This window comes from Psammomys obesus, unplaced genomic scaffold (genome assembly GCF_907164565.1).
Source record: "Psammomys obesus unplaced genomic scaffold, mPsaObe1.curated_primary_1811, whole genome shotgun sequence".
Classification (NCBI taxonomy): Eukaryota; Metazoa; Chordata; class Mammalia; order Rodentia; family Muridae; genus Psammomys; species Psammomys obesus.
Window position 1 is genome coordinate 4,173,075 of NW_026585742.1, and position 15,272 is coordinate 4,188,346.

At 42.2% G+C, this 15,272-nt stretch overlaps 1 protein-coding gene across 2 annotated transcripts in view; it reads left to right on the plus strand.

Annotated features, from left to right (window-relative positions):
• The window catches only part of Ptprg (protein tyrosine phosphatase receptor type G), a 683,725-nt gene that overhangs the window by 631,044 nt on the left and 37,409 nt on the right, over positions 1–15,272 (plus strand). For both annotated transcript variants that reach the window (XM_055599059.1, XM_055599058.1), the window contains 2 exons: positions 5,233–5,324; positions 14,350–14,441. In XM_055599059.1, the coding sequence (XP_055455034.1) occupies positions 5,233–5,324; positions 14,350–14,441 (184 nt within the window). The remainder of the gene's footprint in view (positions 1–5,232; positions 5,325–14,349; positions 14,442–15,272) is intronic.

Consider the following 15,272-nt stretch of genomic DNA (forward strand, 5'->3'; position numbering starts at 1 on the left):
ATTATCCAAAGGAGGGAATAACTGAACAATGTCTTTTCTGTATTTTAGCCCCCCCCCCAAAAAAAAAAGACTTTTATTCTGTGTATATAGAAGTGTAGTTTGTCATCCTATCCCAGAATGCCACACTGTTCTTCTTATTTTTGTTTTTGAGACAGGTTCTCACAGTGTAGATGTCCTGGAACTCACTGTGTAGATCAAACTGTCCTTGAACTCAGAGATCCACCTTCTCCCCAGTAATGGGATTACATAAGTGCACCGCCTCCCTCAGCCAGCTGCCACCCTATTTCTGGCATATAGGTTCTAACCGAAGTGGGACTGAGAACTTTGACATTCCTAAGCAAGTATGTGCTGCACAAAATCTCTCTGTGCCCTTAATACCGTGTGTTAACACCCTTGAAGTCACAGTGACTTTTCTCATGCATATGGGCTCCTGTAAATTGTCATATAACTTTTATGGGCTCTTTTATGATACTGCCCACCTTCCATTTAAATTTTGTTGTTGTTTTCATTTTCAGTGGCTTCTTAGTGACAGCACCAGAAAATCTCTGGAACCACTTGTCCCCTTGCCACAAAAGCTGTTACCAGGAGCAGCACACACCAGCTTCTCAGGGAGGGACTCCACAACCCATGGGGCTGGGTCCCAATTAGGCCCTCTCAGGTGGTTGCCACCAGGTCTGGGCTTTGTCCTGCATGGCCTCCTTAAACCAAAGAGGTCTGGACTTGTGTTAATAACCACTGTTGACTCATAGGCTGCTGTAAGGATGGTACAACAGGCAGGTACACAGAGAAACGATAGTCTATCTCCAGGGACCCTCCAAACTCCAAGGAATCTCCAAATTTAGACACTCTTAAGTATCAGAAAAATAAATACTGCTAGTGTAGATTAGGGAAGACAGAAGATAATTAATTTGGATTATCAATACACCAATGATGTCATTTTGGTGAAAATACTGTTGCCTGGCCCAGGCTCCTTAAAGGGAGAGGTGAGCATCCGGTGGGGTGGGAGATGAAAAAGCATAAAATGTATGGTGGTGATGAACTAGGCTGTAATTTGTAACCAAACTTATAAATACATTTCTTCTTTATTCTAAACATGATCTACTTTGTTTTCCATTTCTATAACACTACTTGCACAAATACATTCATGGTAAAGCAATTTTGGAAATGGCTTTTCACCATCCTAGAAATCTGCTCATTCAAGAGGGATTGTTAGGCTGTGTTGGTTGAAAGCGAATTGAAACTACAAAGAAAATTGAAATTGCATACTCAGTGACATACTTAAGAACACTTTGAGAAATTCTGTCTCTATTCCCCTGGGCTCAAATTCAGGGCCAACCCTGCTTCTTTGAACAAAGCCAAGGGAGAAGTTTAGAAGAATTGGAACTTGTGGGTATTTTTCTTTTTCTCCAAAATCCCTGCCTTCTTCCCCCCCCCCCCCCCCCCGTATCTTGCTAAACATCAAGAAAGAAACCTTTTTCACGGGACTTTTCAGAAATGAACAAATTAAAATACAATGCCATACAATATCCATCTGCCTTATTGGAAAGGTAAAACCAAAGTATAGGATTTGTGTACACACACACACACACACACACACACACACACACACACAAAACGATCGTCACATTTGGAGAGTGCAATGAAACAGTGCTAGGACCCTGGCCCCAGGATAGACTCTTAGTAAGTGGTCGTTAAAGCAGTGACTCTAACAATGAGGGGGAAGGTTAGGCAAACACTAGAAATGAGGATGTCATCTGGGTTTGTTAGAAGGGATGTATGTCCATGGGAGGACTGTAGTTTGTTATTGATATATAAAGTGTGGCTGGAGAGGTAGCCCAGTGGTAGAGCATTTATCATGTGTGAAGCTGTAGGCTCAGCTCCCAGTACTACCACATGTTTTATGCACAAACACACACCTGAGTTTTGGAATGATTACAGCATAGTCCTTGGTTGATGTTCTCGTTACCTCCTTGATGCCCTATGGACCATCTCTCACACAGCAGCCCAAGTGAGCTTGTTCAAACAGATAGCTAAGAGTGTGTCACAGCATAGGCTGGTGTCCTCACTGGCCCTGCCTGGCTCTTAGACTGTAACAGAAGCCAACAAAGGCCTCCTGGGTCTTCTGTGCTGGGGTTCTTACCCTTCTATCCAGATCCAGCCGTATGGGCTCCTCTATTTAGTTTCAACAGATGCCAGGTTTGCTCTGTTCTAAGATAGTTTATACAGTGCTAGTTCTGCCTAGAATGGCCTTCCACTACCGCTGTAGCTGTCCTTCACTTTCAGGTCTCAGCTCAAATGGCACAACTTCCCTTCACCTTTATCAGTTAATTACGACCCTTTGAGCTGTATTTTCCCGTAACTGTTGACATATTTGTGGTTCTCTCTTTCTTATGAAAACTTAAGTGCCATGAAGACAGAGTCCTTGTCTGTCTTGTTTTTCCTGCTCTCAACATCACTGAAAATGAAGGAATTTTAAATAAGCAAATGAACAAAAATAGGGAAGGATAATCCCCCAAAATGTTAATAGTGGTTAGAGGAAGGAGGAGGGCTTAAGGTGATTTTAATTGATTTTTCCATTTGTTGCTTTGTGTTCAAGCATCTCTCCAAAAGGATCATTAGTTCCTTGTGTAGTTCTTTCTAAATTACTCCAGTGTTTAGCTAGGCTCAAGGAACTGGTTTTGAGGATGATGAACAGTGGGAGAGACATGTGATGCTGTGACATGACCTGAGTTAACATCTGCCACGGGCCTGAAAAACTTTCATTCAAAGGGAGAAGTTTCCCCAGGTTCTGCAGTGACTTGTTCACCCATGTCACCGCGCAGGATAAAAGCATGTGACACGCAGCAAGGCACAGATGTGCATAGCTTTCTCTCCCAGGTTCCTGACCCCAGCCCTGTTGCCAGCTTTGCATTGGCAATCACAGAGTTACTCTGCTCCAGGGACAGTCCATTAGAAGCAGCAACACCTGGGGCCCGGGAGCGAGGTTTGCTTCAGTACCCACAGCTTTTTTTCCCCCAAAGATAATAGGCTGCTGTTCTCCACATAGCAGAAGGACTGGCTGGACTGCCTGATCTCTAGGAAACAGTAATTCGCACCGTGGTTTGTTCCTTTCTAAGCTGTCTGGCTTTAACAGTAACTTTGCCAGGAATGTAATCCCATGAGCTAACTGCTTTCTCTTTTAGAAATAATAGACAGGCATAGTCATTTGCAGCCTTAAAATACAAACTTTTTTTTTTTTTTTGAGACTTGTCTCATACTGCTAGCTTAAGCTGGTCTTGAACTTACAATCCTTTTACCTCCACCTCTGACCTCTGGAGTGATGGGATCACTCATTTGCCACTATTTCCAGCCCAGAAGTTATTAGGTAGTTATATTTCCATTGTTGCTGTTGTTCATTGGTCGCTGTGTTTTGAAGCTGAGCTGCTGTGCTGTGTGACGTTATTCTGAGTAACATCGAGAACTTGTTCAGGCTGTTGAGAAACTAAACAAAAGCAGAATGCCAAGAGCTATGGCCCTGAATAAGCAAGGCTCCCATTCATTTGTAGTGTCCATGGCACATGTTTCAGCCTCAGTGTTGAATCCTGGAAATCTGTGTACACAGCAGATGATAAAAGGGAAGGGGGAAAAAAAGCCAAAGGTAAAAATTAACAACTAATTTAAAACCAGAAAGAAGTTGGCATTTCAAATATGATTGTCGTATTTTTCATATGGATTTGGCATCACATGGTTAGGGCCAGGGCCCCACAGTTCATGCATCTTACCCCAAGCAAAGTAAAGGCTTTGAGTGTAGTAATAAACCCTTGGTTCTTTACTTCCGTTACAAATGCAGAAAACACTCACCTTCTCTCGGTGTTCTTTAAGGCTAATCCTGTAGTAGATGTAGGCTTGGAGTCATTTATGTCCAGGAACCCCTATACCTTGGAAGAACAACGCAGGCTCGCTCTAGAAAAGTCCCCTTTCCATGTAAAAACACGGACCATTTAAAGGAAAAGTCTTCCTTCTGGGACAAGTGCTCTTTTTTAGTGGCATTGGTGATAGCAGGGCTACAGCACCCTACTGTGGGAAAGCCGCATGATGCTTGGTCTCCTCATTCTTGCAGGGATTTTAATTTGGTTTGTTAGAAGTATTGATCTCCCCCCCTCCTACCTCTCCACCATCACCCACTTTCTTTGCCTTCCTAAACACACCCCAGAATTATTTTTTCATTAGATGAGCAAAGATACCCTGAAGAAAAGTTGACGTGTCCCTAGTAGTTGGAATACAGACCCCGAAAGTGCAAAGCCATGGTGTGTAAATGCTGCTTGGCGTGAAATGCAAGCGGAGCGGGACTGAGCCTACTGACTGGGAGCACTAGAAGGATGCCGTCTGCCCGGCTAAAAGACCCAGCAGTAGGCCCAGCTATTGTAAAGGCCCTCCGCCAGATGAACAGGGACCCTTCTCTGGTCACAATAGCCATTCACACCGAGCAGTCTCATTAAATATTCAGTTTGTGCTTCCGGCAGCTCATTAAGGCCTCAGCAAGCAGTGACGTGGATGTTGGAAAGCTGAGGGCTGGCCAGTGCTCAGGCAGAGGCTGCCTGGGCTGCTCATAGCCTTTCTGTTCCCTGCCTGTCCTGTGATGACCAGTGTGTGTTCCCTGCTTTGCTTGAAGTACAGGTAAAAAGAGAGCTGAGCTGAAGTCAAGCAGAAAACACCTGCAGGCATCTGCCCTGGATGAGATGCTGTCTGGAAAGGGCCTCTGATTTGGGCATGCTTATCCTATTGAAGCCCCCTTTAAAAGCTGTCTGAGGATTTGGGGCTTTGGCTAAGCAGTGTGGTGCTGCTGTACAGTTGGCTGTCTGATGACTCTGCTGGAGGGGATTCAAGGTGTGGGTTAGTCAGAATGCAGGCTGTTCCCGTGTAACCCGTCAGCTGCAGACATGTTGGGTAGAGTCCTCATGTCCTGTGCAGGAGTTTACTCTGTGCCAACTTCTCACTTAATCTGAGTAGTTTGGAGCTCTGGGGTTGGAGCTGGCTGTAATAGGAGATGGCTATTCAGCCATTTGGGGTTCCTCCAATGTGCAAAATGCTGTGCTTGCATTTTACTATTTTTCCTTGGGTTTGACACTGGGGCTGTATGCTGTTTCAAGTGGGGCGGGGGGGGGGTGCTATTAAAGAAGGATTTTGAAATGATAAACTTAGACCAAGTGTACTTGTGTGCTCACTGGTGGCATGTTTGTCTTTTACACACAGGAAATGTTTCCAGACTGCGCACTTCTATGTGGAGGACAGCAGCTCACCTCGGGTGGTCCCCAACGAAAATATTCCTATTATTCCCATCCCGGGTAAGCCAGGCACCACTGCACCCCCAGTGGCTTGCTCTCCCTTTTGTTCTCTGTTTGATGTGATGCCTGTGACAAAATATTACTTTCATGGCTGTTTGAAGCTTGCCCAGACTAAGATATCCTTCACTAAGGCTAATGTAATAAAATCTTTGCCCCTTTGCATGTCTACAAAGTAAAATCCTCGTTAAAAAAAAAAAGTAAATACCTACGGGTTAATATAGGACAGTGTCACCATAAGGAGAGAAGCCGACAGCAGCAAAGTGGACAGTCGTTCTAATTTTAAATCACAATCTGTGAGCATGTTTTCAAAGGTGAGTTTTCCTCCAAGATTCCATACGCTGTCAGTTTTTTGGAAGGTTGGACACTTTGGTAAGGATAGCTGAGTGAAAGTCTAGGGGTGGTTGCTAGACCGGTCTGCTGCAGCACAAGCCTAGAACAGTTACAGCGTGAGTAAGAATTGGTAGGACACACTGTAGTAAGTGCAAGGAAATGCTGCAGACACTTGGAAGCTTGGAAGGGGGCTGGCTGTCATAAGTGGGATGTGTGATGTAAAGATCTCACCCACCATTTGTGTTTGCATCTTTTTCCTTTTGTCAGATATGAACTTTGTACTGCTGAGTTTTCTCTCTATGTGTGTGTGAATACATAGATTTCTTACGCATCCGTCCTTCTGACATTTTTTTTGTATATGCAGAAAGTACTTTTAATAGTGCTATCCCTTTATACCTGCCGCTCTACTAGTCTGCTTCGTTATTGTAGGGCTCTTACCAGCTAATCTAGTTTACTTGTCTGCAGTCATTTTAACATGACTGGGAGCTATATGAGGGCTAATGGAGGTATTTAGGGGCTCCAATAGTGCCTATCACATATTGGGCAATTATGAGATATTAGGTGAATACATGAATGTCCAAAAAACATTCACAAGTTCCAGAAGCCATCATACGAAGCTCAGGGTTACATCTATCCTCTGGCTGTCAAAAAGCAATTTTGTTTGCAGAGGTATCACTAGGTGTGGTTGTGTTTTCGGACTTCATTGTCCCCTTCTGTGTCTATTTATGCTATTAGATGTTGCTGGAATTGGTTATATTCTAGGCAGCCCCCCCCCTTTTTTTTTCCACTACAATGTATTTCACTAAAATTTATTGAAGGGACAAGAAGCATCACAGAATAGCCTCACGTGTTCCTGCTAGATAGGCAGCGAAAGGGTTAAGTGCAGGTGTGGACAGGTTCTGTGATACCCTGGGTTCCTCCCACTACTTCTCTCCCTCCTGGAGGACCTGCACCCGGTCTGCAGCAGCAGGATGATCCATCCCCTAGCTGTCGCAGGAGCGCCGTGTAGACCCACATTCCTCCCGTACTGCCCAGAGTATGTCGCTGCATCATTCCAGCCAGCTTCCATAAAGAGACAGCATCTTCCCGTGCTCTGTTAACAGTCTCCCTGATGTGAACTACATGTGTAGGCTGTGGACCACACTGCTATCCCTTTGCATATTAGAACTTTGTTCCCTAGAGTCCTCTAAAGGCAGTGCTGCCTCACTTTACCTTTGCATGGGTTTCTTAGACTAGAAGTTGCTTTTGAATGTTTTCTGCCTTGTTGGTGACCTATTTAATTACCACATTGGATACTTGGTCCAAAGGCAATGCTTTGAATGCATATTTTTCTTTTTGTTGAGATGGTTCATTCTTGTTCTGTACCCCAGGCTGGACGAGCACTCAAAAACCTTCTGATGTAGTCCCCTGAGTGTGACAATTACTTAGCACTGATTTTTTAAACCCTAAAGCATTAATAAAATCAGTAAGCTCTCCCCACTTTTAGAGTGTATTCAATATGCAAATGATTAAGGAGTGGTTCTCTAACCTTTTTGTTCTCACCCTTTGAAGACAGGAATTTATAGAAAGTTTTAAACAATTTCTAGGTACCAGTTTTGTTAATTCTAACTGGCATGCAGGAATTTGGGGTCTTGGAATTTGGGAAAGATAGTCTTTTAAAAGGTCTTTTAAGGGTGAAGGCACTCCCCCAGGGTCCCATCCACGCCTGTCTCACTAGCTTGCCAAAGGTGTAAATGCTGAAGATGGGCAGTGTTGGCTAAGTTAGAACTCACGTACTTTTCCACACGAAAGAAGCACGTTGAGGCTTCCAACCACTATGAAAGTGACATTAGTTTCCTCATCAGGAGTTAGAACTGTGGCAACTGCTCATGTGTGTGCGTGTGTGTGGTGCATGGGACCAGCGTTGGGGGTGCCAAGTTATGTGTGAAAGCTACAGGAGAATGGAAAGGAGCTGAGTCCAAATATTTTTCACTATTGGGTTTTCAAAACCAAATGTTCCATGATTACCAGTTCCTTGTTACTATGGGAGTATAAAGCGAATGAGGCAGCCCGGCGTCAGTCACACATATGCTTTGTATCTTGTAAGATGATTAAAGTGAGACAAGATTTCTGTCTCTCAGATCTGTTAAGTTTTTGAAACAAGATTTACTGACCCTGAACTTACAAACTTCATGCCTTGGCCTTCCAGATAGTGGGGATTCAGGTCTGAGCCCCACAGCCTGATAGGCCCAGGTTATTATTAATATCAATACTTACTGCATTTTTAAAAGTCCAACTACTGGATATGGGAGAACATACCGGGAAGCCCGGCTATCAGAGAGGCAGAGGCTCATGGGTTCAAGTTTACCCTGTGCTACACAGCAAGTCAAGCCCTCGCTTGACTCCGCAGCAAGACAAACGGCGGGGCATGTTGCTTGTGGGTAGAATGCTTACCCACAATCCTCAAGGCCGGTGATTCCGTCCCATCACCACACAATGTTGATAATAAAAAAGCAACAAGATAATCAAACATCCGGAGAGGCTTTTTGTTTCCATGTGCATATCTATATATGTATATATGTGTGTATGTGTGTATTATGTGTATATGTATGTATATATGTGTATATCTATAGAATGTGTATATCTATATGTATGTATGTGAATATATGTATATATGTGTGTTTATGTGTGTAATGAGTATGTGTCTGTGTATATATGTGTAAATATACTTGCATATGTATTATGTGTATGTGTATATGAATGTATGTGAATACACGTGTATATATATTTCTTTGGATGTGTATATGTATGTATGTATATAGGTACGTATATACATGCATACATGTATGTATCTGAGATACCATGCATCTGCTAGACAAATATTCTACCAATGTGCTGTACTCCTTGCCAGATGCTATTCTTTTGAAACAAGAAATGGAAATAAATTTTTCATTAGTTATTAATGAAGCATTACCAGTGTATATTAGCTCAAAATTGTATTTACTGTAGTATATCATTCTTTTAGACCTCTGTTGTAGACAAAGTTTTTTTTTTTTTTTTTTTTAAATTAGAAGTTAGTTCTTAAAATTAATCTGCTGAAAGGACACACTGGAAGAGATAGACAGGAGCACAACATGTCAAAACAAATGTCCTTAAAATACTTTCTCTAGAAGTTAAAAAACCTAACAAAGTGTGGGGGCTACCAGTACCCTAGGAACCCAAAAATGATTCACACCTTTCCAGCAGTTAAAATACAGCTTAATAACCTGAAGGTCAGTGGCTTCAGCTGGGTGCCAGTGTATAAAAGGTTTTATACAGGCTGTTTAAAACCCTTGGGGTTAAATCAACCTTGTTGGCATATTTTATTTATACAAAGATTATCTCCAAAGGAGAGTCATTGATCTTTTGACTATAATGAAGCCCTTTCTTCATTGATTTTATTGTATCACAAATGAAAAAGATTTCTTTTTTGTCAGGAAATAAAATGTTCTCATCTCCAAACACTCCTTACATTCCAGGTTTGATTTAGACAAAATTCTGTTTTTTGTGCTCTAACTCTGGAACTAAAATCTTGATAGTGTGCTTGTCTTTTGTCTTCCTAAGTTGGCAAAGTTAATACTAAGGAGGTAATACTAGGACACTAGAAGGGCAGTCAGTGGGCACCAGGCCTCTTAGGATTGGGCTGCATCCACTAGAGAAGTGCTTATCAGTACCTGGTAGTGCCTTAGGGGGAGATGGGGGGAGGCTGTGAGCATCAGTGACATAAATCGGAGTCCTGTGCTTGAGTTTTATGTGTTTATCCTTCCTGTAGGTGGAGTTGGCAGGAATTTGGGATAAGTTTAGAAATCTGGTGAGGGTTAAATGAACCTTGCACAGGGATTTTTTTTTTTTCCTTTTAACAGAGTGACTCAAGTACTTCTGAAACCTTAATGTACATGTACATGCCTACCCACTTATCAAGTCAGCCAGAGGGATCTTTTCTTAAGTTGATCTTTAGCCACTGAGTTCAGCAGCCAGCGCCTTGGCATCAGCAAGGTGACCAGTGAGCCAATGCGAGCTTTTCAGGTAGAGAAGTAAGGCATATCATTTCAATTCTTAAGGATCAGTTTAGATGTCAGGACTGCACCAAGGAGAAACCTGACACTGGAAACAGCCTGGTCCCAGCAGTAGCTGATGGACACTGGGCAAGGGCTTTCCTGTCTCTACATCATCTGATTTCTCCCCTGGATCATGTGGTATGGGGAGAGCAAGTAGTACCTAACAACAACTCACAGTTATTAAATAGTCTCCAAATGCCAAGCGTCTCTCATGGCCTTACCTTGTATTTCTGATAGCGCTCAGTGAACTAGGCATTGTCATTACTGCCATTTCCCAGATAGGGGCGGGGAATCCCAGAGAGGCAGTCATAGCACAGGCAGCCTGGCTCTGGCTCTTCTGCTCTGTCACTGACTATACATACATGCCTGATCGATTGAAGGTGTTGATTAGATAGGCCTGATAAAAGGATTCTCCTGATGGCTGGGTAAGATGCTGAAGTTGGGGCTAGCCTATGCTATTGATTTTGAAATTGGGGCTAGCCTTTTCTGTTGATTTTTTTTCCTTCCTTTTCTGGTGTCAAACCAAAAACGAGAGCAAGAAGGTTAACTTTTTTGTAATCATATTTTCCTCAAGATTAAGAGAGACAGTAAATCTAGCATGTGTGAATAAGTCAGAGAAGCCTAAGGTGTTGGTGATTTGCCTCTTATGGTTATAAAAATGCAAGGACTTACTATGGACCTCTGAGGTGGATTTTCTTCAGTTCAAATGCATTGCTCCTCATGCCCAGCACTGGCCTGTGAGCTCACCATTGTCTGAGCCTTGATGCTTTCTTCTGGGCTAAAGTTCTGTCTTCACTTCATCCAGTAATACTCTGCTGTTGGCACCTATAAGTCAGAGACTAAAATAAGGAGGTTTTAATGTGGATTAGCCCACATAAAAGAACTGCCACTTTCATGATTTAATGCTCATCACAAAAGGCTAAACCCTTGGAGCTAAGAATGAATGGTCGTATTTGATAGATAACAAAAGTTCACACTTCAGATACTGATTCTCCGTTGATTATATCAAACATTTTATAATCAAGGGATTTAGTGATAACAAACAGTGGCCTCATTTTTACCTAACAAGTCTTCTATAGCAGAAAAACTACAAATGCAAATACTGGTACCAAATGATTACTATTTATCAGCTTAACCAAGGTATTCTTTTCGGTGCCATGTTCTTCCTTTAAACTGTTCTAACGTTGAAAATGAAAACCATATAGAGCAGTCCAGTCTCTGATGATGTCGCCAGGCCAAAGCTCAGCCCAGCCATTCACTGTAGATAAGTGGCCTCGCATGTCCTTATATGTACCACAAAGAAATTTCTTTTCCCTTCACTTGATTCTTGTAGAGAAAAATGCATTCAAAGTGTTGACATGGGCTTTGGCAACCAGTACAGGCTTAATGATGGCCCCCAGTGAATTATACCACTCCGTCTTTATACAGTTTTTCCATATAGTCTAGTAGCTGACTTGTAAGCCTGGACTTTACACAAAATATACCTCCAGTTCTAGCCCATCCTTTTTTCTCATGATTCTTCCATAATCACCAATGAGTGGTGTTCCTGCCACATCCAACATTTTCATGGCAATAGCAGTGTTCAATACACACTGGTGTTTCTATCACTTTCTTAGGTTGACTTGAGTTCTGACACAAATGTTGTCCATGGACAGGGACCATCTTTATAATGTCTGGCTGGTCCTGGGTGCCCAGCCAATGATTTATACCACCATTACCTATGGTGGTACAGAAACCTTAGTCTTTCCCTGAGGTGGAACCCTCTTATGAGTCAACAGCCAATTTTTTATGCCATACCCTCTGGGATGGGTACTTGGTTGTCAGTTCGACATACCCTGGAAAAGGAAACCTCAGATTTTCTGATCGGCCCGTGGGCAAACCCTGTGGAGAGTTCCTGATTGCCAGTTGATGTAGGAGGGCCCAGTCTATTGTTGATGGTACCATCCATTAGGTAATGCGTGCCTGGGCAATAGAAGAAATGCAGATGACTCTAAGCCTGGAACAAGCCAGTTAGCAGAGCTTCTTCATGGTTTCTGTCCAGGTTCCCTCTGACGCTCCTGCCTTGGCTGCCAACCTTTCCTCCCCAAAGTGCCTTTGGTCAGAATGTTTTGTCACAGCAACAGCAAAACCAAACCAGAATGTCATCCTTCAGCTCATCTTTAAGAAACTTTTCTTGGAAGAGGAGGAAGCATGTAATACCTCTACCAGGGCATGTTTTGATACATATTAGGTGTTTGAAAAGCACTTGGTCATTAATTAGTTCTGCTCTTACTCTGTAATCAAACTCATTTAGGTAGAAATACTGTCTTGTAGACAGATGTTTTCCTATACTGAGTTGGATCTTTCCAGGTGAAAACTGAGCAGGCCAGGCCTATGGTACTCTTCACAATTGTTGAGATTACTTATTAGAAAAAAATGTTTGAGAGGGAGTTGGCCAGGACTTCTAGTTAATTGCTGTGCTGTGTTTATACTAAGACAAAAAAGTATAATGGCCCCTGTACTGTTTCTCTTGAGTGAAGGAAGCAACGTGATCTGAGTAGTTGGCGATAGGCAGTAAAACATGCCTCTAATGGAAGAAATAGTGCATCTTATGTTTCCATGGTGACCATACTGCTGACTGCTGCTGAAGTTTTATTGTACCCCATCATGGGGCTAACAGGCAGTTTGATTTTTGGGAATGTGACATTGACTAGGATATTAGAATTGGCCACAAGGAGTCTACCATGAACTTGAAAGCATTTCTTTTAAGGACTTATTATGGGCTGTGACCTTCAAATGCTACGGTTTTTACCTTTGTATCTTGATACCTTAAAAAGACATAAAATATCCGAATGTAACAAAAAAAATTTTTTTTTCTCATTTTGAACCAAGCTCAATGTCCTTCATTCCTGTGCCATAAATTTCTGAGGTTTGGAAATTGCAAATAGTGATCATGGAATAAAATGTTGCTGTCACCCAACCATTAACTATGCCACTCTGCCCTTGAGAACTGTTACATTGTTTAAGTCCAAAGATGTGTTTATCCTTGGACACTGATATTTTTTTTTAAGATTTCCCCAACTTTATGCATATTAGTCCCTTTTTTAGTTAGTGTGAGGGCCCTTCCTTGTCACATGACTGTTACAGAATTCATTTCTAAACATCTTAAATGATCAGATAATTTTGGAAACTTTTCTTGAATAGCGTTCTGCTAAATATTCTGGGCAAACATTTTGGCTCTTCATAGTTTGCTAATGCTGGTGACATCATGGAAGCTATAGATTCCTTGGGCATACAGAATGATTGCATATTCATGAACATATTTAACCCTGAAATATTTGTAAATAACTTGGCAATTTTTTTATGAAGTTTGCTATTAAAGTGATTAGGACATTAATTGTTCACACAGAGAGAATCTGTGCTTGCTATTCCATTGAAATAACGTCTCAATGCTGAGCAACTTACAGTATAGACATATAAATCACCTTTCTTAAACAAAGTGTAAGGGTTGCTGTTCTCCTCTGAAGAATGATTCAAGTTTGAAAATGTCAATAGATGCGAAAAGCCACCCTAGAGCTTTGCTCTCAAAAGAAAGTAGAGAAGGGATGCCACAGTCAATGTTAACTGTCACCAGATGAAGAGAAATCAGATTGTCAGGCCTGGATCTATAAAATTCTTGCCAAAGTAGGCCCTCATTTACACATACAGATCTTCATACCCTTCGCTAAGAAAAGCATCTGCGGCAGTTTAGATGTTTGTGCGTTTGCCAAAGATCTTTCACTCTGAATAAAGTAAATGTCATGTCTGTTGTTTATCTCAAATTCAGCCGAGTATTTTTTAAAGGAAATATTTGCGGGGGAGGACTGAAGGGGGAGGAGTTCGCATGGCAGTGAGGAGGTGGGTGTGGCCGTTTAGCAGAAACAGTCAAGGATCAGACTGGATCTCTGTAAATAAACCCAAAACTTGCATTAGGTTCCTGAGCTGAAAATGCCCTTCCAAAGTGACAACACTACAATAAATAAACTTGGGTGTGCAGAGTCTTCCTGAACACACACACACACACACACACACACACACACACACACACAGTCCAGTTAATTCCATCAAATTGATTATTTGGCACCATGTAGACACAGCTGTCTTGAACTAAAATTCTGAACACTTAAAGATAGGTGGCTCTGTACAGTTGGTACAAGGGCATCTATCCGAGTGAAAAGGATTATGGAGACTTCGAGACTGGGAGTAAAATGTAGGTGCTGTGCGTTCAAAGCTCACCCGTTGAGTAATAATTAAAAGTTTAAAAGCCCCAAAAGTGGCAATATTTCTTGGTAAATGAGTAGCCTTGGTCACTCTAGACATTAAGAGTATGATGTAGTTCCTTAACTGTAAATTATCTTCCAAATAAGAGCAGAGAGTTACATATAGGTTTTTGAAATAACTTATTTAGCCTGGCTAGTCAGCAATAGAGTACTAATACAATCTGGTTGTGAAATGAAGTCTAAGTCCTTTCTTCAGAAACTTATTTCAGTTGATACAGTTTTATAATCTTTGGCCAATGTTTGTCTTCAGTAGGATTTCTTTCTCAGTGTCGTTTTCTGAGTGTATTCTGTGTGACCCTGAGTATTATTTTATTCCTCCAGATGACATGGAAGCCATTCCTGTCAAACAGTTTGGCAAACACATCGGTGAGCTCTATTCTAATAACCAGCACGGGTTCTCTGAAGATTTTGAGGTATGTTTCAAAACTGAAATCTAATTTCTAGAAAGTGTATTTTTATCTCAAGAATTTTTGAAAGCATGTACTGCATTTATTCTTAGCCTATCGGAACAATAACTCTGCCAACTGGAGATGTCGTTCTCTTTGCACTGATGTTTTCCTAAACATTTTCTCAGTAAGATGCCGAGAGAGGGAGTTGGTTTCGCTTGTCCTGCATGTACACATCTCTGGAAGACCAGCCATAGTGGCGAAGGAGAGGACAGCTAGTGAGGGTGGGTCCCGGGTTCTTAATCCTAAATAGGAGAATAGTCCCAGTGCCCAGCTCCCGGATTCCATGTCAGTTCTGCAATGCACATGGTGTAGTAGAGACAGGAGGTTTGGCATCGGAAGGAAGTGCTGGCTCTGCCAGAAGTGAGCTTCATAAATCCTTGGGCCAATCCTTCATCTCTGATCCCCAGTTTCCTCATCCTTAAAAAATGGTGCTAATGTCACCCGTGTTATAAAGTTGTTAAAAAAAATAAACATCTATGAAAGTGCTGGGTTAATTATTAATTGATTGTTGTTGTTTCCGTAAGTATTAAGCCTTGGAGAGAAGATGTGGGTTAACACAGCCTTCTGATTTTAAGAGCTGGGGTGTAGGAAACAAGGTAGAAAAGTGGCGCCTCCTGCTTTGCCAGCTCTGGGTCCCATGCCAGTTTAGCAGTGACAGGGCGTCAATGAGGAGCTATTAAACAGACTGCCCTTTTCTTCACTGAGGCGCGTCTCTGGCAGCAGGGGCTGTGTGGAGCAGGGCACACTGTCATGGCAGCTCAGCTGTCTTCTAGCTGTAAGGGTGAGCGGGTTTCT